Below are 27,965 nucleotides of genomic sequence, written 5' to 3'. Positions count from 1 at the left end.
ATCTGCAACAACTGTGTTATGCTATATTTCCAGCACCTTGTTGATGTTACGAAGAATTGAAGCAGTTCTACAGGCAAAAGGGGCGTCTGACCTGGTACTAGCAGGGCATACCTAATAAAGTGAGTGTATCTTTGACTCATTTTCACCAGTCATATCTAGTATAATAGAATATGAGTCAATACATGTTTATATTTCATTGTATGCTATGATGTAGTAAGTTATGCCAGACAGATAAAGAAAAATAATACACATACATAACTACAGAAAATTACTTCATATGATAACATTGAATTAAGTTCATTGCTGAATTAAGTATTTAGTAATTATTCTTACAAATCCTGTTTTTTTGCATAAATTTCTAATACAGGTTAAATTTTCAGGCAAAAGGCTTCAGTCTGATCAACACGAGCACTATTGTGGACCTGCCATTAAAACTATTGCAATGTTATAGTTTTAATGGCAGGTCCGAGATCAGTCACATTTTGAGAACTAAATGCTCCACCGACTGTTTTGCTTTCATTTGTTTTTACAGGTGAAGCAGTTCATAAATTTCCCCTTGGTTAATGTCTCTTTACTTTGAAGTAATCCTTTGGTTTTCATTACAAATTTTAATCTGTACAGCTATGTTAAAATCCATGTGATTTCCAGACTGCAAACATAAAAAAATAAAAAGTAAGATATACAAGTAACATTTTGAAAAATGTAAAACACGAACAAATGAAGCGCAGAAGAGGGATGGAGTCGTAAAAACAGAGCAGCACAGATGGAAATGTAGAAAAAAAAGAGTGAGATGAATAAAAAAGTAAAGCTGAGGAGATGGAAAACAAGGAGAGTGGGAGAGCATGACTGAAAGCAAAATAAATGAACCGGGAAGTTAAGGTTAGTGAACAATGAAGCAAACACGTATTATTCAACACTGGTAGTTGAATATGTGTGTGTGTGTATATGTGTATATATTTGAGTTCATGTAAATCAATGGCATAAACAAATACACAATAGCCAAAAACTCTGGTTCTTAAGACAGAATGAGTACCACTTCAGGGTTTAATGAGACTACAGGAGACACAGTTGGAGATATATTCACATTTTTCCTAACTTTTATCGTTGTATAATGCTAAGATGCTTGCATTTGCCACTCTTAATTATTTCTCCTCCCCATCTTGACCAGGAAGTGGTCCTTGTCCTTTATATCCCAAAGTCTTATTAGACTCTCCAGGTGCTCCTTTTTCATCATATTGCATTGTGGATAAGAATCTTAACATCCAATTTGACTAAAACAGCGCAAATATATAATTTATTTAACAGATACAAATCAGTATAACAGGTCTGCATTAACACTATGTTCATTTTAGGTGCTTTGAAGGTTTTTGCCAGTGCATTGCACTCTGTCTGTCAGTCTGTTCATACTAAGATGACCTCCAGCTAACCTTGGGCATCAGTAATTACTTCCGTTTATCCAGGCAAAATCAGGACACTGTTAATTCTTTAGTACGCTCTTGGGTTTTGTTGTAGTTGTACATTACTTGTGGCTGATGTGATAGTTAGTATAGATAACTGTTGGCAGCAGTTGTATAGTGTCGTTGTGATGACAATTTTTGCAGTGGTCAAAGCAAATCCACACAGCTTCTTCCTGTGCTTTCTTTGATAATGAGCTATCTGGAGAGCTGGAAGCTGTCTAAATGTAGCAAATAAAAGTAGCAAAAGTGTACAGTCAGAGTCAGCCTGCAATTGCGTGTCACACATTAAACATGTAGCACATATGGCTCGAGTCGCCTCTATTGTTTTGATGCGTTTTAAAGAGCCACACTTGTCTCTGTTCAAAGCCAAGTGTGCTGAAGCGGTGTAAGTGTCAACAGCTAGGGAAGCTATCTAATTCATTCAGCACAGAACTGGTCTTCCAGCCTGCACAGAGACCACATGTGCACATGGCTCTTGAATTAGATCATGGCTTCAAATGTACCTAGAGCAGCATTTCAACTTTCTTTCCATATCTAACTTATGAATTCAGGTTTAATGATGATGTTAACTTGGAGGACATATAAAAAATATGTTATGATGCAAAGAGCAGGGTAACATATGAATCAACATCTTTCTAATAGAATGAGAGCAAAGAGTAAAATGGGTTTTTACACAATTATAATGTGCACAGGACTTCAGTTATCTAATGAATCATGTGTAAAATGTATTTAGTTCTTTTTTATCATTAATAACAGGGAGACTGATCAAAGTGCAGTCAGAAGGAGGATGATTTGTAAATCTTTTATCGTGATCGTGACAGAGGAGATAAAGTTGTGATTAGGGATGGGTATCGTTTAGGTTTTATCCGAAACCGGTGCCAAACCGGTACCGGTGCTTAAAGAATGGAGAACACAAAACTGGTCCAAAAACCTCTCATGTTCAGCTGGTTTTTTGTAAAAAGATAACAATGTTAGCCTTTTCTGCAGCTATAGGGGATTTATGGCATCACTCTTGGCTGGAAGCAGTGCTTAAACAATAGAAAAAAACTATTGTTTAACTGTTTTCCACTTTTTCTTTGGTCATTTTAGCCTTTTTGGCCAGGGTGAAGGGAGTATCTGCCATCAAACAAGAAGACAGCAGCATGTAGCTATGATGATGTTTGCTAGTTCACCTTACATGCATTAATGTAATAACGTGGTTAGCCTACTCAACGTAAATTACACACGAACAACATTAAGCTACTCACGCAGAGAAGAACGGCTGCTGCTGCCATCATCATCCGTCATCATTTCTGATACACTGGCAGGGCTAGGGGCCAGGACTCTCCTCTTCGTGTTTTTGGGGGATGTTGCTCCGGGTCCGATAACAGGCAACCCACCCCCAGTAGATGTGCTTGGTGTGAGGTCTCACAGCAAGCTATCAAATACGGCGCATTTCTCGACTTTAAAAAAAAAGACGCTATGCGTCGCCAGGTGTTTCATCGGATTTGAGGTGTTACTTCCTTTGACAGTATCACAGTATCAGCTTAAAGCACTTGTTGCAGGCTGCTGAGTTTGCATATTTTGCTGTGAAGTACAGCCAGACTTTGACCGCTTCGCCTTGGGCATTTTTAATCTGTAGCTCTGCTCTAAAAGAACGTACGTACCTGGCCCCGCCTACTATCCTGGGAAACGTAAAATGATTGGCTAGAATCTAAAGTGTATCACAGCTCAGGAAAAAAAAGCACCGAAATAAAGCACCGAAATGTGCGCTGCTTTTCGGTCTGGTTACTACCGTTTATGTCAGAACCGGTGCCATCATGGCACCGGATACCGGTACCCATCCCTAGTTGTGATACAGGTATGCAGTGTTTTACCTTCTCCAAACACAACACTTCTCATTCGTATTAAAGATTTCTATTTTCTCATATCTGTCCAAAGAAAAAACCCTGTTCTAATACTTACTTGTTCTTGAAATAATAACAGGTTACACACTCACTGATTCTAGTAGGGTTGTCAAAAAAAAGACGGATACCATTTTATACTAAAAATAAATATTTGATAGATACTCATCCCACAGTATCATGCAGCAGTATTGATACCAGCAATGCAAACCTACAAGCACACAGCTCCTCCTGTCACAAGTAGCTGAGGTAGTTGAAATTCACTACACCAAATTTTCAGGAGGTCAGTAGAGCTCCCATTTCAACAACAGAGAAACGGCTATCATAAATATTAGCCTGGATGGTGCACACATTAACATTAGCAATTACCTGATAACCACATAAGCTGCTTGTTATCATTAAGATAACAGCTAGTGGCTATGGCTAATAATAAAGCAGTGATGTTAATGCTGCAGCTAGGTAGCAAATGTTATCATTCCTGCCCGTCTATGACGTTAATAGAGAATGTTAATTTAATAGCATAACACAGTTATGTGTTAAAATAACACTGTTATTCTTAGCCCCCAAGTGAGGCAGAGAAAAATCTACCAGCAACTACACAGAAATAGTGGCAACTTATCATACCAATTCTTTTATAATCAGTAATATAAATATTATCCCAACTCACCAGAAACACAGCACTACCACACAAAAAAAAACCCCACCAACTACCTTTACCTGATACTAACTTATAAGTAAGTCTTTCAAAAAAAGTTTTACTTTCCTTACTATCTCACATTAGGAACAGTAAGCTAGAATTCACATAGCTGAAATGAATACCAGTGGGACAGGATTCACCAGTGGGACAGGATTCACCAGTGGGACAGGACTGACAGTGATAAAAGGACTTAAAAATACTCAAAACTAGTCAAAACTAATACCTACAGTACTCAAGAATTTTCTTCTCAACTTCTTCTTTCGTATTGTAGCTGCAGCATTTTGTTAACATTTGAAATTTCTATATAAAATAAAGTAAAAATAAATCTATACATCTATCTACCCCTTCTCTACCGTTGCTGACGCACAACTGGGGTTGGTAAGAAGAGGTCACAGATGCCAGGTCAGCCCTTATTCTATATATGAGATTGAAGAATTCCCCGTACGCATGATCCAAGGGCAGTTGGAGGGGTGGCTGCTAGAGAAAGATATATCCTGTGTCTTCTGTGTTCTTCTTTCTGAACAAAGAGAGGGCAGTCAGCTCCTCTTGGCTGCATCCCACTGTTCATGTAGGCAGCCTGATGGGTTCATATCAGCACTAGCTGAGAAGAGGAGAGGGTTTTAGGTCAACTGGCCGATGACTGGCTGTTGTGTGGTGTTAGTTCAGCAAGTATTACACACACACGCAGGTAGGAACAGAGGATTACCGGAGTTGACTCCTTTTCTTTATTTTTCTTTTTTTCTTCTCCAAAACCACAACCAGAACAACATACTCACTAGCGCCCTCTAGCGCTTCTGGTAAATGCATCTACAGAACAAATGCAATAGTATGTGTGGACACAACATCTCCCCCTTTGAACAAGGACTTCTTATGTGAACCTGACTTCATCATTCTGATGTATGTCACCTAATACACTTTTAACATATTTCACATTACTCAGTAACATTCACTTTCCCATGACAAAGTCTTGGGTCCAGCAAGGTGGGTTCCTCATCCTGGTGGGCCTAAGCCTACTATCAGACTCAGAGTTAGATGCTAGATCAGTTCCTGGTTTATGACAGTCCATTGTTGTGTCAGAATCAGTACCTGCGTTCAGCTCTGACAGAGCCGATGAGTGTGAGGCGTTCCAGGTCCGTCCATCATCCAGCAAATAAGTGTTTGGTCCTTTCCTTGTCATGACAGTCCTTGGTTTGGAAAACTTTAACTCGCCTTTCTTTACCTTCCACGGCTTCCTAACCCGTACCTTGTCACCAGGCTGAAAGTTGGATGGTTTGGCGTGTCTGCGAGCATCAGTGTATTCTTTCATTTTCATTTGCTTATTCTTAACTCTTTCGCACATGGTATGCCTCTCTGTCTGAGGAACAGGCATATCCATTACCTGTAACTTTGTTCTCATTCGTCGTCCATGGAGCAGTTCTGAAGGGGAAACTCCAGTTGTTGAATGAGGGGTTGCTCTGTAGTCCATCAGGTAAGTTCTCAGGAACGATTTCCAGGGTTGTCCTTGAATCGAGGCAGTCTGTAGGCAGTCTTTAATGCATCTACTGAATCTCTCAACTTCCCCATTAGCTCTTGGGTAATACACTGAGGATCTCAGGTGTTGGATTCCCCTGCTTTTCAGGAAGTCAGTGAACTCAGCAGAGAGAAATTGAGAGCCATTGTCACTTATCAGTGTCTTTGGATTCCCTTCACGAGAGAAAACTACAGAAAGGAATTGAATGATAGTAGCTGCATCAGCTCGGGGAGCAAAAGCTACTTCAGGCCACTTGCTAAAGTAGTCTACCAATGTGATGGCAAATCTACAGTCAGAAGGGGCTATTTCAAAAGGGCCTATGATGTCCACAGACACCTTTTCCCAAGCAGCAGCTGGTAAAGGAATGGGTTGGAGTGGAGCATCATGGGTGACAGCGGACTTGTCATTCTGTCTGCACGTTGCACAGTTCTTTATCAGTGTCTCTATATGACAATCCATTTTGGGCCACCAGTACATTTCCCTCAGGCGTTGTTTGGTACGGACGATGCCTTGGTGAGTTTCATGAGCTATATCAGTGAGTTTTTTCTGCAACGACTCAGGCACTAGCAATCGATGTGTACCTCTGATGATGCACTCGTTCAAGACCGCGAGTTCATGGCGGATTGGGAAGTACGGCTGTAAGTCAGGATCCAGTGACGTCTTCCTAGCAGGCCAGCCTTTCTGTATCTGCACACGGAGCTTTGTGAACACTGGACAGTCTTTGCACCCTGACTGGAAGTCATCCTCAGACACAGCACTCAGATCAGTGAGGATGGCTGCAACTGACTCCACATCCTCTGCACATGCCATGTCTGTCTCAGAAAGTGGAAGCCTAGAAAGACAATCAGCAACATGGTTCAGGGACCCAGTTCTATATTCCACTTCATAATCAAACTCCAACAGGCGAGCTGACCATCTGGCTATGCGTAGACCAGCTCTGTTATTGCCCTTAGTAGTCAGCAGTGTTGTCAGTGCTTGGTGATCTGTTCGTAGGAGGAATTTTCTGCCCCAGAGCCATGTGCGCCATTTTTCAGCAGCCCAGACGCAAGCTAGAGCTTCCTTCTCAACGATTGAGTATTTCCTCTCTGCATCAGACAAGCTGCGAGATGCAAATGCAACAGTATGTTCTGCATCATTACCGTCAAGTTGAGTCAAAACAGCACCTACACCGTAGTCTGAGGCATCTGTTGAGACTATGGTTGGCTTACTGGGGTCGAACATCACCAGGGCAGGGCTGTGCACGATTAACCGCTTGACTTGATCAAACGCTGCTTGAGCTGCTTCGTTCCAGTGGAATGAACAGTCCTTACGCAGAAGAGCTCTCATAGGTTCAACAACAGTCGCGTAATTTGGCACAAACTTGCTGTACCATGCACTCAAGCCAAGAAATGAGCGCAGGGTTGCAGGATCAGTAGGGGGCGGAGCATGCAGGATGGCAGTGACATGAGAGTCATCTGGCAGCAGACCTTCTGGACCGATCTTTTGACCCAAAAAGCTCAGAGTAGTTTGACGGAGTTGACATTTGTCAACATTGAGTTTCAGTCCTGCATTGTTGATTCTGTGTAACACAGCACGCAAGTTGGCCTCATGTTCAGCTTCTGACGTTCCGTATATGATGACATCATCAAGGTAGCATTGCACCCCTTTCTGGCCGCGTAGGATTTGTGTCATCATCTTTTGGAAGGCTGCAGGTGCTGAACTCAACCCATAGGGAACTCTGCAGTACTGGTACAGTCCTTCATGTGTAATGAAAGCAGTGAGCCCTCTACTCTCTTCATGTAGTTTCAGCTGATGGTAGGCGGATTTAAGATCCAGGGTGGAGAACATGACAGCCCCACGCAGCTCAGACAGTATGTCCTCTATCAGTGGCAAGGGATGACTGTCAGCGACCACCGCTTTGTTAGGTTCTCTCAAATCAACGCACATGCGTATGCCACCAGTCTTCCTTCTAGTGACTACAATCGGGGAGACCCATTCAGATGCATCAATTTTCTCTATGATGCCATGTTCCTCAAGGTTCTTGAGTTCTGCGGAAACAGCATCACGGACTGACAGGGGTAAGCGTCGAAGTTTCTGCTGTATTGGCTTCACTTCAGGTCGCACCTTCACTTTATGTACAAAGTCCTTTGCACATCCGAATGCAACTGGAGACTCACATTCCTGTTTACATTGAGTGGGCAGAGCCGAGGTTTGCTGGAGTGCAGCACAGACCTTGGGACTGTCAAGAACTAATTGTCCCCCTTTTATGTGTAGCTGGAGGGCAGTCACCAAGTCCATTCCCAGTATGGGTGTTCCTGTTCTCACAATGTAGAGATCTGTGGAGGCACTCTTGCCATTGTAAGTAATGTCAGCTCTAAGACACCCTAATACATCCAGTTTCTCTTTTGAATATGTAATAAGCTGAACAGCTGGATTACTTAACTTAACTGAGCCAAAATTTTTGCTGTAAACATGTTCAGGCAGTATGGAAACACCAGACCCTGTGTCTACTAGTAGCTTAACAGTGCATGCCTGTGCAGTATTTGGTACAGTGACTGCAACAGTGCACATCAATTTAGCCGGATCACCACTGACACAATTGTCAACAGTTAAAACACACATTTCAGGAACAGTCACTTCATTAACAAGCTTATGAGAAGATTTACACACTCTCGAAAAATGTCCGATTTTCCCACACGTATTACATTTGCAGTCTTTTGCGGGGCAGGATTTATCATTGGCTTTGTGATCAGCTGAACCACAACGGTAGCACGTCGGAGCTGTATCCGTTTTTTTAGCTGCTTTGTATTTTGGCTTGCGCATCTTCTTTTGTACTTGAACAGCGGCAACAGGCTTTGTTTCACCGACAGCAATGGCCTTTGCATCAGCTATTGCAGCCTCTGTACGCCTAGCAATTTCCAAAGCTCGATCGAGCGTCAAATCCTCCTCCATTAGCAGTCTTTCACGTATACGAGCATTATTTGTCTTCTCTACAAGTTGATCCCGCAACATTTCATTCTCCATAGCCCCGAACTTACATTGTTTCACGAGCTCACGCAGTGCTGCAACGTAGTGATCTGTAGACTCACCGACAGCTTGGGCTCGTTGCCTGAAACGGTATCTCTCGGCGACAACATTGACTTTAGGATGAAAGTACGTTTCCAAAGCCTTTACGGATCCCTCGTAATCATCCGTAGCGAGTGGTAAGGCGCTGTAGATTCGTTGTCCCTCCGTTCCCAAGCAGTGAATGAGCAGGGCCCTCTTCCTCTCCGTAGCAAAGTCATTACCCCCGATCGCCAGCAAGTAGTTATCGAACAACTTTTTCCACGCAGCAAATGGAATTTTCGGTTCGCCCGGGCAATCCAGGAACACAGCCGGGGGTTGCAAAGAGAGCAGAGCCATAACTTAATCACCACTACTCTCGTCGCCACTTGTTGTGTGGTGTTAGTTCAGCAAGTATTACACACACACGCAGGTAGGAACAGAGGATTACCGGAGTTGACTCCTTTTCTTTATTTTTCTTTTTTTCTTCTCCAAAACCACAACCAGAACAACATACTCACTAGCGCCCTCTAGCGCTTCTGGTAAATGCATCTACAGAACAAATGCAATAGTATGTGTGGACACAACACTGGCCTTGTGGAACTCAGAGAACAGCCGGATAATTTAAATCAGCTCTTGTATGTGCAGGCTTAAATATTTCATGTAAAAACATAACTTACTCTCTTTTATAAGCAAAAAATAGGATAGTGGGTGAATTCAGTAGCTGCTAACACCCAGCTGGAGCCAAAGGAAGCCTTACAAGCAGGGCTGAAGCTTTGCCTGTACTGACACACACCAGGGAGAGCCCTAGGGCACAAAAGACTGCTGGCCAGTGGTCTAAATTCAGCAATATGCTGCTTGTCCCCAGAAATGTCTGCACTATTCAGAGGAGTAGAGAAGTGCTAACATCAACAGAAGAACTGAAAGAGAAAAAAGTGACCCTTCATCTCCCAGCTTAGTCACTTGATCTAAATGGCACTGGGAATGGACTCCCTGCTGCAACTCACTGCACTTAAGTTCAGAAGCTCTAGGAAAACCCAATATATCACCCTTGCACTGATGTTTTGTGTTGAAGGTTCAAAAAGGAAATACTATTGGCATGTTTGGGTAGTGGTCAGAGAATGTGGGACCCAAATAACTCCAGGGCTAATTATCATCCCTGACAGAGCGACCAGGCTGGCAAAATGTGGCAGCTGCCACAACGGGTCAGCTCACCTGCCAAAGCAGTTATCAGCAGCACAGTGTTTTAATTCTGTTAATAAAGGTGTAGTTCTAAGGTGCAACAAATGGATATATGCTGTCTTCTGTTGAGTCCCATAAGCATGAAGATGTCAGATCTTGAATTTTGGAGCATGCAAAAAAGGTGATAATCAAAGGTGATAACCAAAACTAAGATTTGTATTTCTTGTCTGAAGACATGCACAATGACATCAACGGAAGCTGAAAGCAAAGCTGTCGATTTACCAGTTGAGCTGCGTTCACACCCTCACCTACGGCTACAAGCTCTGGGTAGTGATGAAAGAATGAGATCACAGATAAGAGGCAAACTAGCATTCTCTTAGCGATACGGTGAAGAGCTCAGAGTAGAGGTCCTACTGCTCCATATTGAAAGGAGCCAGTTGAGGTGTTTCAGGCATCTGGCTAGGATGCCTGGAAAAAGGTGTTTAAGGCCTGGGGGCAGACTGGAGAGATTATATCTCTCAGGTGGCTTGGCTTGGAGGAGGTGGCCAGGGAGAGGGAGGTTTAACAACCTAAATCTGGATAAGTGGCAGAAGATGGATGGATGGATGAATGGATACATACAGAACACTTTATGTAAGTAAAGTAAATCTTAACTAGTCGGCTTTGCAGCTGCAGCGTTTAATATACTTTTAGTTTCTTTAGACATTTCATATGTTTAATCATTGTGCTCATTTCAACATGCTCAAGCTCATTTCACTCTTAAATCAGACCTATCTTTTAAAAGAGATTTTGTAAATTAACAGAGTAAAGGCTCTAATACGGCTATGCTGTGAAGTAGTCTCTTGAGCTAGTCTATCTCATGAGATAATCGTACCACAGTTCAATGAGGCCAAGCATAACAAAAGCCCAAACAAATCCCTCTTAGTCACGTCTGGTTGGTGTGGATGTAAAAAACAAGCAACAGGTAGAATAATGAGGTCGCATACACCAACGCTGCAAAAGATCCACTGAAATAATCATACACTAAGTACAGGCAACTACAACTAGCACGTGGCATTCACAAATGATAAACGCAGAACAGATAAAGAGGGTGACACTACTGACACAAAATCTTACTTTGAGCCTATAAAAACTTGGATTCTTTTCTTAAATTATTCTCTTTTCTTTGCCCATGGTCATTTTCAGCATAACAGCACACCAAGGATCCTTATGGTAGTATGCTGAGCACAAAAATGAGGCTGCATTTACAGTAAACCTCCACACAACCCAAATCACCCTCTACAGTCTATTCCTTGCTTATCCATCCACTAAAAGAAAAAAAGTATTCTATTCAAACACTGACTCATAATACAGCAATGTGATGTATTCAAGGAAAAACCCGATGTTATCCATAACTGCTCCACCAGCCTTAAACACTACTTGGTGCATTCCCAGCTCATCCCTCCTACACACAAGCAGAGCACTATGAATAAGCTTCCTACAGTTTGCCAGCTCTGTCGATGATGTTCTCTCTGCCCTTTTTGCAATAATATTACATTCTTTCCACTCACTAAATAGGGATGCTGCCAATTCATCAGTGGCTTATATATATTCCTGCACATTTTTGTTGATCCACAGGGAACACTTTTAGTTAACCACTATATAGTGCTGTTAAACCTAGTGAGACTTTCTCAGTTTGCATGCTACATTCAAGTTAGCCAAAATAACAGCACTTCAAATTTTGCAGTGAAGTTGTGAAGAAAGAGGATGCTATATTCAGGCCACTGTTTCACTGTTCCATCTGCCTGCATGTCTTTAAGCTACAATTAGGTTTTGGATCTTTGGAACAAGTGGGAGCTGGCAGTCGTTGCTTGATGAAGCCAACAAGACCACATTATCTAAAAAAGGCAGATACAAGATCCTGAGGCCACATGACCTAACACCCCTTTAGCCCTTAACTGAAAAATTGTGACCATAAAAATTATCAACACATATTATAGTTAGGACTCATTCCTTGACCTGATATCACAGGAGAACAGCACTCTTATCAACTGGAGAAAACCTGTTCACCACCTCTTACCAAGAGAGACTCTAGAGTGGAACAAAGTCCAGATGAGCTCAGCAATTTCTAGTTATTAACTCACAACCACATGTACTGGCTAAGAGTCCTTAACCACCAGAGGTGTTGCATTGGGGATCTCCACGTCTGAATACCTGAGGCATCTAAACTAGATGTACTACTGCACTTTCTTACACCTACACACATTTCACTAAACACCTGCCCTATTCGCCAAACTTGCTTCTGTGACTTTGCCCTCTTGTAACTATTTTGAGATGCTGGAGGAGTTCCAGCACGTATCATAAAGGCATAAGTATAAGGTGGAGGTAAGTATAAGGTGGACTTCTATGGAGCAGCTGCACTTTATTCAGATTATGCTGAATTGGGCAATAAGCCAAATTTAATCAATGAAGCTCACTCCTGCAAGTTTTTGAACTCACTTTCAAAAGACAGTAGTCATTAGTAACCTGAAATCTTAGGTGATGAGTTGTTTATACACCATATCTTTGTTTCCTATACACTAAGATAAGATAAGATAAGATAACCTTTATTAGTCCCACACGTGGGAAATTTGTTTTGTCACAGCAGGAAGTGGACAGTGCAAAAGTTATGAATCTAGTAATCTAATATTCAGAAACTAAAATATCTTATACCCCTCGGCGCTGTGCTCCTTTAGGTAGACAGTAATCGGTGTTCCCAACAACTGTAATATTAAAAATGTCTGCTTGGTTTATTTTCTTGTTATTTTACCTGTCTTAAAATTGACAGACAGATTAGAGCTAAGTCTTCTTCTAAATTTTGAAGAAAAGATGGCCAACAAAATATACAACGGTCCAAGTACCAAGTAGATACAGTGGGGCAAAAAAGTATTTAGTCAGCCACCGATTGTGCAAGTCCCCCCACTTAAAATGATGACAGAGGTCAGTAATTTGCACTAGAGGTACACTTCAACTGTGAGAGACAGAATGTGAAAAAAAAATCCATGAATTCACATGGTAGGATTTGTAAAGAATTTATTTGTAAATTAGGGTGGAAAATAAGTATTTAGTCACCTCAAACAAGGAAAATCTCTGGCTCTCACAGACGTGTAACGTCTTCTGTAAGAAGCTTTTCTGTCCCCCACTCGTTACCTGTATGAATGGCACCTGTTTGAACTCATCATCTGTATAAAAGACACCTGTCCACAGCCTCAAACAGTCAGACTCCAAACTCCTCCATGGCCAAGACCAAAGAGCTTTCGAAGGACACCAGGAAAAGTATTGTAGACCTGCACCAGACTGGGAAGAGTGAATCTACAATAGGCAAGCAGCTTGGTGTGAAAAAATCAACTGTGGGAGCAATCATCAGAAAATGGAAGACATACAAGACCACTGATAATCTCCCTCGATCTGGGGCTCCACGCAAGATCTCATCCCGTGGGGTCAAAATGATCATGAGAACGGTGAGCAAAGATCCCAGAACCACACGGGGGGACCTGGTGAATGACCTGCAGGGAGCTGGGACCAAAGTAACAAAGGTCACCATCAGTAACACACTACAACGGCAGGGAATCAAATCCCGCAGTGCCAGACGTGTACCGCTGCTGAAGCCAGTGCATGTCCAGGCCCGTCTGAAGTTTGCCAGAGAGCACATGGATGATACAGCAGAGGATTGGGAGAATTTCATGTGGTCAGATGAAACCAAAGTAGAACTTTTTGGTATAAACTCAACTCGTCGTGTTTGGAGGAAGAAGAATACTGAGTTGCATCCCAAGAACACCATACCTACTGTGAAGCATGGGGGTGGAAACATCATGCTATGGGGCTGTTTTTCTGCCAAGGGGACAGGACGACTGATCTGTGTTAAGGACAGAATGAATGGGGCCATGTATCGTGAGATTTTGAGCCAAAACCTCCTTCCATCAGTGAGAACTTTGAAGATGAAACGAGGCTGGGTCTTCCAACATGACAATGATCCAAAACACACCGCCCGGGCAACAAAGGAGTGGCTCCGTAAGAAGCATTTGAAAGTCCTGGAGTGGCCTAGCCAGTCTCCAGACCTCAACCCCATAGAAAATCTGTGGCGGGAGTTGAAAGTCCGTGTTGCTCGGCGACAGCCCCAAAACATCACTGCTCTCGAGAAGATCTGCATGGAGGAATGGGCCAAAATACCAGCTACTGTGTGTGCAAACCTGGTAAAGACCTATAGTAAACGTTTGACCTCTGTTATTGCCAACAAAGGTTATGTTACAAAGTATTGAGTTGTATTTTTGTTATTGACCAAATACTTATTTTCCACCCTGATTTACGAATAAATTCTTTACAAATCCTACCATGTGGATTCATGGATTTTTTTTTTCACATTCTGTCTCTCACAGTTGAAGTGTACCTCTGGTGCAAATTACTGACCTCTGTCATCATTTTAGGTGGGGGAACTTGCACAATCGGTGGCTGACTAAATACTTTTTTGCCCCACTGTATATGGACATTGCTGATAAATCAGGATGTGGAGGGAGGGAGATTAGGTTGGAAAGAGGGAAGACACTGAGAAAAAAGAGGAACAGGAAACCACATCAGACAGAAAATGAAAGAATGAGTGCTAACCTCATTTTTAAGTTGCCAGGTGAGGGCTGTCCATCATAAACCGATACAATATCAAAGTCTTCCTCCAGCGCCAGAGTGACGAAGGTTAGCTGGATTCGGTTCCTCTCCCCTGTTATTATCAGCCATGTACAGTTGGCGTAGTTGGGATAACCATGGGGGAAACCAGGTGACTCTATGGTGCCATTCAGACCTTGGACTACACCACCACAAGACTCAGCTAGAAGAGAAAGAGATAAGACATGTAAGAAAATGTACATCCTGCATTAAAGTATACATTATACAATAAATATATTTTAAGGATACGATCAGGTTCCATGCATTCTTCAGATTTAGTTTTACACAGAGATTAGAACAGTATGATGAAGAGGGAATATGCAAACAATTCAAACTCCCATGACCAAAGTTAAACGTACATTCTTTTATACATTGTGCCCCACACCCTTTAGAAATATTGTAATGGATAGTATATCTGAAGCAAAAATCGAGCAGAGCTTAAATATGTGCAGTATGCAAAGCCCAGTGTTAACAAGCCCATGTCCTCACACACAACTCAAATATAATGCAGGACATGTCTCACAGCCTCCCTCGACACAGTAGCATATGCCATTCAAAGCTTTCATGCAAAGCACTTGAATATGAACACACATGGCATATATTCAGATTTCATAGCCTCCATCCTCTCAGTGTTATCAGTCTCAGAAACATGATCATCCAGAAAAAAACCTACCACAACACATACACTCATATAGACTCATACATGCACAAAAATACTATATGAAGCTTTTTAAATCACATCCACTATGTGATCACATTGCTCGCTCAGTAAACTTCCTTGACATCAAACATTCACATATCAAACACTTGCAAATGTAAGACCTTGTAGAACCCTTAGACTTCCATCCATCCCATCACTAAATACAGGGAGTGCAGAATTATTAGGCAAGTTGTATTTTTGAGGAATAATTTTATTATTGAACAACAACCATGTTCTCAATGACCCAAAAAACTCATTAACATCAAAGCTGAATGTTTTTGGAAGTAGTTTTTAGTTTGTTTTTAGTTTTAGCTATTTTAGGGGGATATCTGTGTGTGCAGGTGACTATTACTGTGCATAATTATTAGGCAACTTAACAAAAAACAAATATATACCCATTTCAATTATTTATTTTTACCAGTGAAACCAATATAACATCTCCACATTCACAAATATACATTTCTGACATTCAAAAACAAAACAAAAACAAATCAGCGACCAATATAGCCACCTTTCTTTGCAAGGACACTCAAAAGCCTGCCATCCATGGATTCTGTCAGTGTTTTGATCTGTTCACCATCAACATTGCGTGCAGCAGCAACCACAGCCTCCCAGACACTGTTCAGAGAGGTGTACTGTTTTCCCTCCTTGTAAATCTCACATTTGATGATGGACCACAGGTTCTCAATGGGGTTCAGATCAGGTGAACAAGGTGGCCATGTCATCAGTTTTTCTTCTTTTATACCCTTTCTTGTCAGCCACGCTGTGGAGTACTTGGACGCGTGTGATGGAGCATTGTCCTGCATGAAAATCATGTTTTTCTTGAAGGATGCAGACTTCTTCCTGTACCACTGCTTGAAGAAGGTGTCTTCCAGAAACTGGCAGTAGGACTGGGAGTTGAGCTTGACTCCATCCTCAACCCGAAAAGGCCCCACAAGCTCATCTTTGATGATACCAGCCCAAACCAGTACTCCACCTCCACCTTGCTGGCGTCTGAGTCGGACTGGAGCTCTCTGCCCTTTACCAATCCAGCCACGGGCCCATCCATCTGGCCCATCAAGACTCACTCTCATTTCATCAGTCCATAAAACCTTAGAAAAACCAGTCTTGAGATATTTCTTGGCCCAGTCTTGACGTTTCAGCTTGTGTGTCTTGTTCAGTGGTGCTCGTCTTTCAGCCTTTCTTACCTTGGCCATGTCTCTGAGTATTGCACACCTTGTGCTTTTGGGCACTCCAGTGATGTTGCAGCTCTGAAATATGGCCAAACTGGTGGCAAGTGGCATCTTGGCAGCTGCACGCTTGACTTTTCTCAGTTCATGGGCAGTTATTTGGCGCCTTGGTTTTTCCACACGCTTCTTGCGACCGTGTTGACTATTTTGAATGAAACGCTTGATTGTTCGATGATCACGCTTCAGAAGCTTTGCAATTTTGAGACTGCTGCATCCCTCTGCAAGATATCTCACTATTTTTGACTTTTCTGAGCCTGTCAAGTCCTTCTTTTGACCCATTTTGCCAAAGGAAAGGACGTTGCCTAATAATTATGTACACCTGATATAGGGTGTTGATGTCATTAGACCACACCCCTTCTCATTACAGAGATGCACATCCCCTAATATGCTTAATTTGTAGTAGGCTTTCGGGCCTATACAGCTTGGAGTAAGACAACATGCATGAAGAGGATGATGTGGACAAAATACTCATTTGCCTAATAATTCTGCACTCCCTGTAGATGGATACGAATAAATGTAGAACATATATTTTAACCCTATATAAACCTATATAGACACTTCTCACACTGTGTAATTTGTTAAGGAACAAAATGATGTGACATTGATCAGTGGAAACCTAAATCATCAACCCGTTGAGGAAAGGGTTCATAATCACAAAAAAGCCAAAATTAAGATGATTCAATTAGTCATGACTTAACTTTAGCACAGACACATGAACACACACAGTCCTCCAGTTAGAGTTATAGAAAAAATCTTTATACAATATAATTCATGCAATCCAAAGTTTGCAATTTCTATGTTACAATAGGTGTTTCAAACTTAAATATATACATGTACACATGAACATTATTTGCACAGATATATATACTAAAGAATTAAAATAGCTACCAGGCTAATTCAATATAATTCTATAATTCAATATAAGAAAAATATAGCTATTATAATTAAAGCTGTTTTCAAAATGTAAAAATCTAGGATCACTTAACAGAAGTAGTTGATGCTACTTAGAGTCACCAGGAAAGTAAATCAAACATGAAATAAGCTAAGTGAGGAATGCTAGCTGGAATACATTTAACAGAAAAACACATACTTGAGGCATGTGTTGTTCGCGGAAATAAAACAGCACACAACTTATGGTACAGAACTCCTAATCCAGTCCTTGTTTACTCTTGAAGAATATACAAGGCACATGGAGATGTGTGGTGCTGAGTGTGTGTCTGTGTGACACACATGAAAGCCAGTAGTAACTGTCAGAGAGCAATGGCCATGTATTTAACTGCACATTACTAAGAATGCAGTCTTTCACACAAACACAGACATGCACATACTCCATTCCCTGTTCACTGGGTCATAATCCAGTCAACCAAATGTTAGCAAAATGTTTGTGAGGCTGTTCTTGTGTATTTTTGTCTTTTTCCATGAGGCTAATATCAGAACCTGCTCATTGAGTACATACCAGATGTTGTTGTATCTCTGAAGAAACAGAAAACACACAAATAAGTAAATACCTACACACAAGCCCAAATGGACAAGCTGGCAGGAACTGAGAAGCACACATACATGTGCGCTCACTAACTTCAAACCATCTGGAGTGTCCAGATTAATTTCAGATTGTTCTTCACTGTGTTTCCAACCCAGTTCACCTCTCCCCCTCAGCCGTATCTGTGTCTGTACCTTATTCTGTCTTCAGTTGTCTCTCTCTTTCTGTCTGCCATCTTTTCTGCTGCCAGATCCCCCTCTTGAGCAGATGGGATAAGAAGAATTCAGCGGATATGCACATCAACCCGGATACCATATTGTAAGCATCATACTTGGGGCATTTCAGTAAAAAGCACTTTGTTTATCCTCTTAGATAATGCAGAGTTGAGGACTCCCTCTTCAGTTTCCTAACTGAAGAGGGAAACTGACTGATTTCTACTGTTAGTAGTGTGTTCTTAGCTATGCTACCTATTTATATCAGGGAAGTAAAATCCCGTAATTTGTTTTTTCAGAAGCAACTTCTTGTGGCCCATCAGTGAGCAAACAACTGTGGCCTGCTTTCTAACAAACACTGTAATTCCAACAACTTTTTTTAAATTTAAAAGTAGCATAAAATGAGCTTTTGGTTATCAGAACTTGCCAATAATATAAAACAAAAAGGTTATACACATCGATTTCAATGTGCAAATGTGCTCTAATAACATAATAATAGATTGAAAAGATGGTATATTCTTCTAGTTCTAGTACCATGGACTTTACATAAAAGCTTGACACACCAACTCTAACATCACTGCTTCTGGACTCACATCTGGATTAGTATTGTGGAAGTGTAGCACTAAACAGTTTCATGTTTGTTCGTAGAAAGCAGAGACACTGATTCCTATCAAATACTGTGATACTTTCATAGTATACAAACAAGTACTAGAATTTCATTCATCAAAATTAGAGTAAAAACGTGGCTCACAGTGTGTTAGTACATTAACTGCACAGCAAGCCATTTTATGTATCAAATTTTTGCATTAAATTATGCTCTGTCTTATATATATCTATACATATGCTTGAAATAAATGATCAATCAATCAATCAATCAACATGCACCAGAAGTCACCGACCTTATATATCCAATGAAAATTGACTTCATTGACTTCAACTAGCTGAGGTGAGACCTAGCTGACAGACACAGGCTAATCAGCACCCACTCTTCACTTAAATCGTCTACATTTCTAGTAATGCATAACTTTAAGCATCATTAGAATGGTAAGCTGAACTGCTGTTGTGAAGCAAAAAGCTAGTAGATATAGACCCTGAGTTTGCTATTTGCTAAGTATGACAGAATAAAAAAAAAGAGATAGATCTGTGTGTGTGTGTGTGTGTGTGTGTGACAATTTCTGTGTGTGTCTATAAGTAGCGAGTGAAATAACCACTTCAGACACAGGCGGATAAAAATGTGGTGCCGTTTGCACACTGTGTAATCAGGTGCTGACGTGAATGCAAATGCTAATATGCACACTGCCAGTCTGTTTCTACACAGGGCTAAGTCTTAGATGTACATTTTGTTTGCTTTAGATCCCACAGATTTGAGGATTTTACATAGTATTTGTGAGGCTTTTAATTATTATGCAAGCAAGCCTGCACAGCAATACTGCTGTGAGATACCACCGGTGGAAAAAAAAAAAGAATGCTTGATGCTTTTCTTATTTGTAACAGGCATTCACAGGAACTGCACGACAAATGTCAGCAGGAAAGCCACAGCAACTTGATGCTTTTCCACTTGTACAATAGTTTTTTGCAATGCGGAAAATGAATTATTTCTTAATCACATCCGCCCTCCATACCCAAACAAAATCTGCTTTGTTTGATAATGGTTTGACTGTGCAATGAAAAAATCTACATAGCAATCTGACAGACTGTTAAATTTTAGGTGCTGAGAAGCAGCAGAGAGGTGGAGAGCTGTAGTGAACTTGACCACAAGGTCCCTGGCTCATAAATCAAATGCTGGCCTCTTCTTTCCACAGCGTGCTGGGCCACAAATCAAATGCATCTTTCTAAGTTACGCTGTGTAGAACTATTGACTGCAGTGATTCAATACCAGCTATGAAAAAGTAGAGAGGAGAGGAATCTGTTGTCTGTTTTCCTGGTATCCTCTTTTCCTTTCCCTTGTTGCCTCTTCCCCCTCACTCTTCTCATGTACCACCCCCTCCCTCTTTTTCATTATCTCTGTGTCAGAATCATTGTGTCTCTCCCACATTATGTTTGTCTCTCTGCAACCCTCCATCTCTCTCCATCTCCTCTTTCTATATCTTCCTCTCTTAAACCTTCTGTCCATTCTTGCTCTCTTTATTACACCGGTGTTATCACCATGCCTGTACCTCTCTCCATGCATCTCTGTCTACCTCGTGGTCTTCCTCCCTGCAGCTCAATTCCTCTATCTCTTCCCCCAGCTCTGTCATCATTACCCCCATCCTTTTTCCTCTTTCTGCCTCTATCCTGCTCTCTCATCCCTTCATCCAATCTGCTCTCTGTACATCACTTGTTCACCACAATTATCTTTGTATTAGCATCATCTCATCTTTCCCTAAGCGTCATTACGTTTCTTTCTCATTTCCTCAGTATTATTATCGCTACGTCACTTTGTCTCTCTCCTGGTATCATTATATCTATCTTCTGTGTTTCCTCTCTTATCCTGCTAGAGTGTTAGGTTGTTTTCATTCCACCCACTCACCTGCTATATTTATCACACAAAGAACAAATACCACAACCTCTCTCTGTCTGTCTTTCTCTCTATCACGGTCTTTGTCAGCCCCCCTGTCAAACTGTTTAAGTAAGTGGGGCTGCAGATAGATTCAGGCATTCAGGGCATTTAGCTGGTGCTCACTGGGGATAAAAGCAGGTCTCTGGAAAATAGTATGAAAGTCCATCTGTGCAGTTAACTATGCTAAAAACTGTTTTGGAAAATACGTTCTCCTGTGCTCCTGTGTAGGCAGTTACTTCTAACACTTGTTCTCTAGTCTGAATCCTTTTACAGCCATCATTAAGTTCACTTTACTAAGAGTAAGCACACGTATTTTTAATTAGAATTACATTTATTTTAATGAGGGTGTGCAGAAAAGTGATGATTTTGAAAGCAGATAGTCTTTTGCCCAAAATTTCAACTCGGTGATTTTACTTTTTGAGGCCAAGATCATGTTGTGCAATATTTGCTTTTGCCACAAAAATCATTCAAGTGCAAACTGACAAACTAATAAACACTGAACAAACAGAATAGAAACCTTTTGTCAATTAAATCAAAGGGGCGATATGTCAAATTCAATATTAATATACTCAATGTTAACCAAATGTGCAAAGACAATAAGAAGAGGGCAGCTAAACAAATGCAAGGTAAGGGAGAGCACATGCTCTAATACCAGTCACCATAACAACCAATGGATATTGAAAGACATGTATCATGCTCCATATGACACTCACGCTCACACACAAATGGAAAAACACACAGAGTCACACAGGAAGAATCAAGGCTACATCCAGAGTAAATCCCAAACATTGTCAGCAAGGAATAGGGGTTGCTGTCTGAAGATAGCAGAGATAGATAGGATTAATGGCGTGTGTGTGTGTGTGTGTGTGTGTGTGTGTGTCAGACGCACGATCAAGGATAGAGCAGACTGAAATAACGATAAAGGGGGAAAAGGAGATCATGGCAGAGAAATGCACACGATGTGTTTCTATGTACATTGTGGGGGGAAAAAAAAAATATATATATATATATATATATATATATATATATAATTCTCACTTTCAAAAGCTCAAAAGCCAACCATCTGAATTTCTGAGGAAAACCAAGTGTCTGCATATGCAATCAATCATCTTTTAACCTACAGCTCAATAATTATGATCTGATTAAAGTGAATGAAAATGAATCACAGGATTAAAATCTAGCTGAAGCTACACAACCAAACACAAACTTCAAACTAAAAATCATTTGAAAGTACATCACTGGTCTTACTACCACTCTTTCTCCATCTGTGAAAACTATAAAGTAGATCTGATTCATCATCGAAAATGTTTAGAAACCAGGTTATTAATTTTTCAGTATTAGTGTGCCTGCAGACATGGTTGTTCATAAGCACCAGTGGAAATTCTGTCAATCCATTATTTGTATTTGCTTCAAAAGTCTCAGTAGAGCAGCCCATACTTATTTGTTTGGGGTTTGGGGAGTTGATGTCAGTCCAGTCACGCCAAAGCACGAGGGGCATTTTTATGAAGTGTTGGCAAATGCAGTGCGGAAATGTGCCACAATAACAGCTCATTACCGAAGACAAGAAATAAAAGAGTTGTGCAGATTGTCTTTTTATGTTCAAATAATTTCAATCACATGACTGGCTCTCATATCAAAGTAAAAAAGGTGACTGAGATGTTACTGTATCTTTGTACTCCACACAGGGACCTGAAGTCAAAATGGACTGACTAAAAAAAGAACAAGACTAGAACACGACTGTTCGGTCCTTAGTGTGACTGTTTTGTTTGGTACATTTTGAAACTCACAGTACAGATATTTTTAAACTCTCTCGTTTTACCTGAGTTTGCCTTAGTCAGACAGGGTGCATTGTGACAAAGTATATGATCCATAAAAGCTGTTTTGAGCTTAAAAGAGGGAGGTAAGGAAACAACTCCGCACCCTATGGCAAGGTAGAAGAGTTTTGCCCACAACCTAGAAGCGTCATCATAGACCTGTGGGTACAAATGAAGCAGCTGTTATGGATTCATGCAACATCATGTGTCACATCAATTAAACTGGTTCTTTAAATCTGCAATAGGTGATTTGTTGGAAACTTAATGGCAGTGGAAACAAAGCCTAAAATCTATACTTTATCAATGTGAGAAAATTTAAATTCCAATGTTTGCTTAGTTTGGCACTATTTTCTAAGCAAAAGTGTACCTCCATGAAGTTTTTATGTAAGAGGGTCAGTCACAAAAATCTGAGTACTTTCTTCTTTCTTTTATATGGTGTCAGTTATTGCTGTACAGAGGAGGCATCACAGAGCTTTAAGAGTGCATGCTGGGAGAGTGAGACGTTTCTCCACTTGTGTCAGTTTATTTTGAATGACAGATGAAGTTGTGATAAAAACGTACAGACCACTAAGCCAACTAATTCTAAACTTGCTCTGTGGGAAATTGTGGTTTCAGTGGGAGGAATTTCACAGCCTGCGCAATGGGTTTCAAAGAGAAATGGCTGAAGAAAGGAGAAAGCAGAGGGATGATGGCCCTGCACTGAAAATACTGTTGTTGTCTTTTTTTCATTGTTAAATTAAATTAAAATTAACAATGAAACATTAAACTGAATTTTCCATTTTAATGGAAATCATTTCAGCACCATGGACAGTGCATGTGGCTGTCATAGCAATCTCATAGCTGTGCTCTGACATGCACTTTGACATGACATGTGAAATATGGATCACAGGTACAGGAAATCTGCATTTTTATTTTTATTTTTTACTAAAAAAATCCACAATAGAAAAATTGTAGTGGTACTGTTAACGCCAACAGTTGGAGAAAAATGGAAATAAACCTTTGTCAGTCAGGTATTTCCTATCTGTGTCTTGTTGCATTGAGTTGATTGGCCACAGTTTGACCATGTGAGTGGCTGAAAGATCGTTACATTAAAGAGCAGTTGAGGGAGTAACTAACAAAGAACCCATGCGCACACATACACAAAGTTTATTTTGTGGCAGGAGAAAGAAGAAAGAAATCAGCACCTTGCATAACTAATGTCAATCCAAAGTAAAGTTGCGTGTGTAAAAGTAACATTCCTTTAGTTTAACTTTTAGTTTTTCTTCCAGCACCATGTAGGAGTGCATCAGCCAATGAAGGAAACATGCAAATATACACAGAGCCATCTTACTAGAATAGATGTGACAATGGAAATCGCTGATGCCCCCCTAGCATGCGCTGTGTCTAAAAAAAGAGGCAGTATGCTCAGTTTTTCGCTTACTTTGGAGATAGGCTAAAACAACAACAACAGAAACAAAATGTATGAATTTCTTTGTATTCTTGAAAAGTAACCCCAGAAATATGATATACCCCCACAAGCCAGAGTCAGCACACAAGAAACCACACACAGATTTTCCATCAGAAACATGCATAGGATCTAAGGTCAAAGCTAGCTGGAAACATTTTAAATCAACAAACTCAGCAACCTCCTGAATGTGTGTTAGAGCTCAGCAAAGCAAATTGGGTGCTGAAAGCAAGCTATGTAAGCAATCCTATATGTGTTTTGTCTATAAGTGTGTTTTTGAGTCTGCATGTATGAGGCGATATGGCCTTGGGTGTATTGGAGCGTGTTGGTATGTAGTAAATAGTGCTATTATGCTGAGATATTGTAATATAAACTGAAACTAGCGATCAAGAGTGGGTCACTCTGTCACTGATGAAAAAAACAGAAGCCTGGCACCTCAAAGTCCCACATCTGCATTTGTTTTTGTCTTTCGCTTACTCTCGTTCTCTGTAATTTTATCCCTTTCTAAGTATTATCTTTCTCCCTGACACTGGAAATCAATTGCTTGTTTCATCTGACAATAATGCTGTTTTTACTGCAAACAAAAAAACCCAAAAACAAATGAAAGTGGTCCTGCGGCCATTGAAAGTGAACAGTGGTTTTCTATTCTCTAAATAAAAGCATCACCAATTGTTTTCCCCCTCTATGATCCATCACAAGTAGCAGCTTTAGTCTTTAAAGACAGCTTTATTGTTGTTGTCCCAGTCTCTGTTTCTGAGTTTGTTTTGGTGGTTTTTTATTAAAATGCAGTGTTTATTGTTGCTAACTGATAACAACCATCTATCAGTAAGGAAAAAGACCTTGGGATACACGCTAATGTTGCGATCGTGCTTTATTTTATAGTTTATGAATACTTAGTAAGCGATTGCTCTCCAGGTTTTCTGAACACCTTTCATATCCATATGCACATCTCAGCATAGTGTGCAGTTTAAAAACTTAAAAAAATTGAGGAAACTGGACAAGTGGAGGAGAAAAGAAGAATCGGTATGCCCAAAATAAACTATCTACAGCAGATAAACAATACTTGAAAGTAATTTCCTTGACAGCAGAGACGTGACATAGCACCTGGCCATTCAGTTGCTCCATCTGCTGACTGGCTGTCAAGAAGTTATTCTTAAGGAAGGGAAAAGGGCAGAAATCCTGATTGTCAGCTTCAAATCATTGTCAGCTTGAGACCAGGAAAGAGGTGCAACAATGAATGTATTCAGCCATCTGTAAAACATAGTGAAGGCTGTGTCATGGTGTTGAGCTGCCAGGCAGTGGTGTTGGAGATCTTGGCAAATTATAAACACAGAAAAGTACCATCAGATTTTCATCCGCCATGCAGTACGATCAGGAAAATGTCTGATCAGCATCTGCCAATGCAGTAAAAGCATACCCGGATAGACGAACACACAGTCATGGATTGGCCTCCCCAGATCCCAGACCCACCATTAAAGAATCAGCTTGACAGAGAGCAGAACAAACGGCAACAGCATTCAAAGAAGAGCTTTGAATATCCTTCAAGATGCCTGGAAAACTATTCCTGAAGACTACTTAAAGAATTTACAAAGAGAATTACGGTTGTTTTGTAGAATAAAGATGGTCATACCCAATACTTATATACTGTTTTTCCCTACATGTTTGAATGTTTCAACAAATCACTGTGCTTGTTTCCCATTTTCCAAGCAAAACATACAGAAACGAGGCATGGCTCAAACTTTCGCTTAGTAAATCTGAACCCTTATACCTACTGTTCCTTCATGCTTTCACTGTGTGAGCCAGGTTTTGATCTTAGCCAATAGTTTTTGTTGATTTAACTAAAAAAAAAATGCACGGTGATTAAAATAAACATTACAAACACGTGCACGAGTAAACAGATAACTACATTAAAAGACACATTTTCTTTTCACACATTAACCTGTATGCAGTTTTGTTTGTCATTTCTTCTTATTTAGGTGCAGGTGTATGTATCATTGGGATAGACCTGCACACACACACACACACACACACACACACACACACACAGAGAGAGAGAAATGGAAACCCAAATTATACCTTCATAAAGGAATCAAAGCCTCCCCTGTCCAGGTGTGTCCCTTATAATTTTATGTTAATTTCCATTAGAAACTCTTCCTGCTGTGAAAATTATCCACTTATCTTCCTCCTTTCTCTTTCGCTCTCATGTCTCTCAAACAACCTTCATTTATCACTATGCTCTTTTCACACTATAATTTAATTTAATTTATTTAGGTATCTTTTGAGCGTTGAAACAACGACTGTTGTAGCAGGAAGACCTAAAAATGGAAGCTAGTTTAAACTTCATTTTAAAAAGTTGGTGTGAAATATCCTCTTATTTCATTTATTCTGCGGATTCTGAAAGTCACATGATCAGTCTTTGCATTTGCATCTACTTTCAATAAATATAAATCTTATTTAGTGGTTTCTAGGTGTGTGCATTTATAGGACCGCATGAAATGTTTACTTCAAACCTGGAGTTTATTAAAGTATTTTCAGCACAATTTCACTCCCAACTCTTTACACGCTGACGCTTGGTCAGGACCTCTTTTCAAATTTTAACACACCTGGCAGCCTTTTAGTATCATTTCCTAGATGCAGGGTCCAGAAAACCATTTTGTGAGATGAGGAAGAATAACAACCAACAAAAGCCCACATAAAGAGGCAGGTGGGGTAGCAGGTGGAGCGGCGAGCGGCATAATCACACTTTCAGCCAGAAAACAGGAGTTTGGGCTCTTTCTTGGAATTTTTTTTACACTTTTATTTACTTTTGTTTTAGTGTTCATTGCATTGTAACAAGATGATCAATGTAATTGACTTCATCTGTCAGTGGTTTTAATGTTGTGATTGATCGCTGTATTGTTCACCTTGAATTCCATACCGTGCAACATCAAATCTTAAAGAATTTTCTTGTAATCACCCCCTGTTAACTCATTCATTCATTCAAATGTTTAAATAAGATGCATCAATTGTAAAGTGCTTGATTCTTAAAGGTAGAAAGGCACTTTGTAAGGGCAGTCCATTTACCAATCAATATTTTAGCTGGCAGTCTGACACAGCCTGTGTCAGTGTGTGGGTTCTACTTTGTTTAGCCTGTCCCTACCAAGCAGCTAATGCTAACCAGCTGCCTGAGTATCATGCTAGCATCTTGCTAACGCTGCAGACAAATTGATACACAAACTGTCTGTGCACAAAGTGATCATTAAAGTGTATATAATGTAATTAGATGAAGCACCCCATAGTGCAGGCATAGCTTTATTTAAAAAAAACAAATGTGTTTATTGACGAAGTCTTTGATTCTCTTTTGCTTATTTCTAAATAAAGATAGACTGTCATATTTTGTCATTTTGCTTTTGCTCAGGAACAGACCTCAAAAATTAATATGCGTTAGAATAATTCTACAGAAATGTAAGTTCACAGAACTGAACTTACATCTACTAAAACAGAGATTCAAATTAAATCAGTTTTTGATAAAATGAGGTAACTAATATAAAAATCTAACAAATACAAACCATCATCTTTCCTACTGAAGAATTTCGAAATAAAAATGCAAATAACAAATAATACATAATAAATATATCAAAAAATATATGCTATGGCTTGTTGGCAATAATTGTTTAGTTACAATATTACAACATTGCCTTTTGTCACTCAAGTGTTCATCAAGTAGTGAAAAACAGCAGCTAACACTTTAGGAGGTCATCAAGTATACAGGTCATATACTATGGGTACATAATTACTTAAAAATACTACTTCATTTAAATGCACAATAAAATTAAAATTGGTCTGGCACCAGATTATGGGGTTGTTACAGCTGGAGCTTTATTTTGCTTTATTTATACCAGATCAGCAGGGAATTAAGAAGTAAAAACCTCCAAATGTAAACATAATTAGACTGTTCTTACAATAGGTGCCATTCAGTCTGCACCATTGTTGATAGAAGTGTTTAGGCCCAAAGCATTTTTCATTTAAATTGATGACTCATAGTATACACTCCATGTTTTAGGAAAAAAATAATTTGGTAAAGTGTATGTCTTTAACCCTGAGCTTTTACGGTCACAGCATTATACTTCTGAAATGATGACCA

The 27,965-nt window shown here is 40.2% G+C and overlaps 1 protein-coding gene across 1 annotated transcript in view; it reads right to left on the bottom strand.

Moving 5' to 3' along the window:
- The window catches only part of LOC147338873 (CUB and sushi domain-containing protein 1-like), a 451,030-nt gene that overhangs the window by 326,885 nt on the left and 96,180 nt on the right, over positions 1 to 27,965 (bottom strand). Inside the window, exon 2 of the mRNA XM_086285727.1 lies at positions 14,371 to 14,587. Within this exon, the coding sequence (XP_086141853.1) occupies positions 14,371 to 14,587 (217 nt within the window). The remainder of the gene's footprint in view (positions 1 to 14,370; positions 14,588 to 27,965) is intronic.

The sequence above is a fragment of the Aulonocara sp. 'chitande type north' Nkhata Bay genome, linkage group LG1, assembly GCF_057382095.1.
Source record: "Aulonocara sp. 'chitande type north' Nkhata Bay isolate Kocher_YH1m ecotype deep benthic linkage group LG1, A_spYH_male_GT1.1, whole genome shotgun sequence".
Taxonomy (NCBI): Eukaryota; Metazoa; Chordata; class Actinopteri; order Cichliformes; family Cichlidae; genus Aulonocara; species Aulonocara sp. 'chitande type north' Nkhata Bay.
This window is presented reverse-complemented; position numbering and strand designations above follow the sequence as displayed.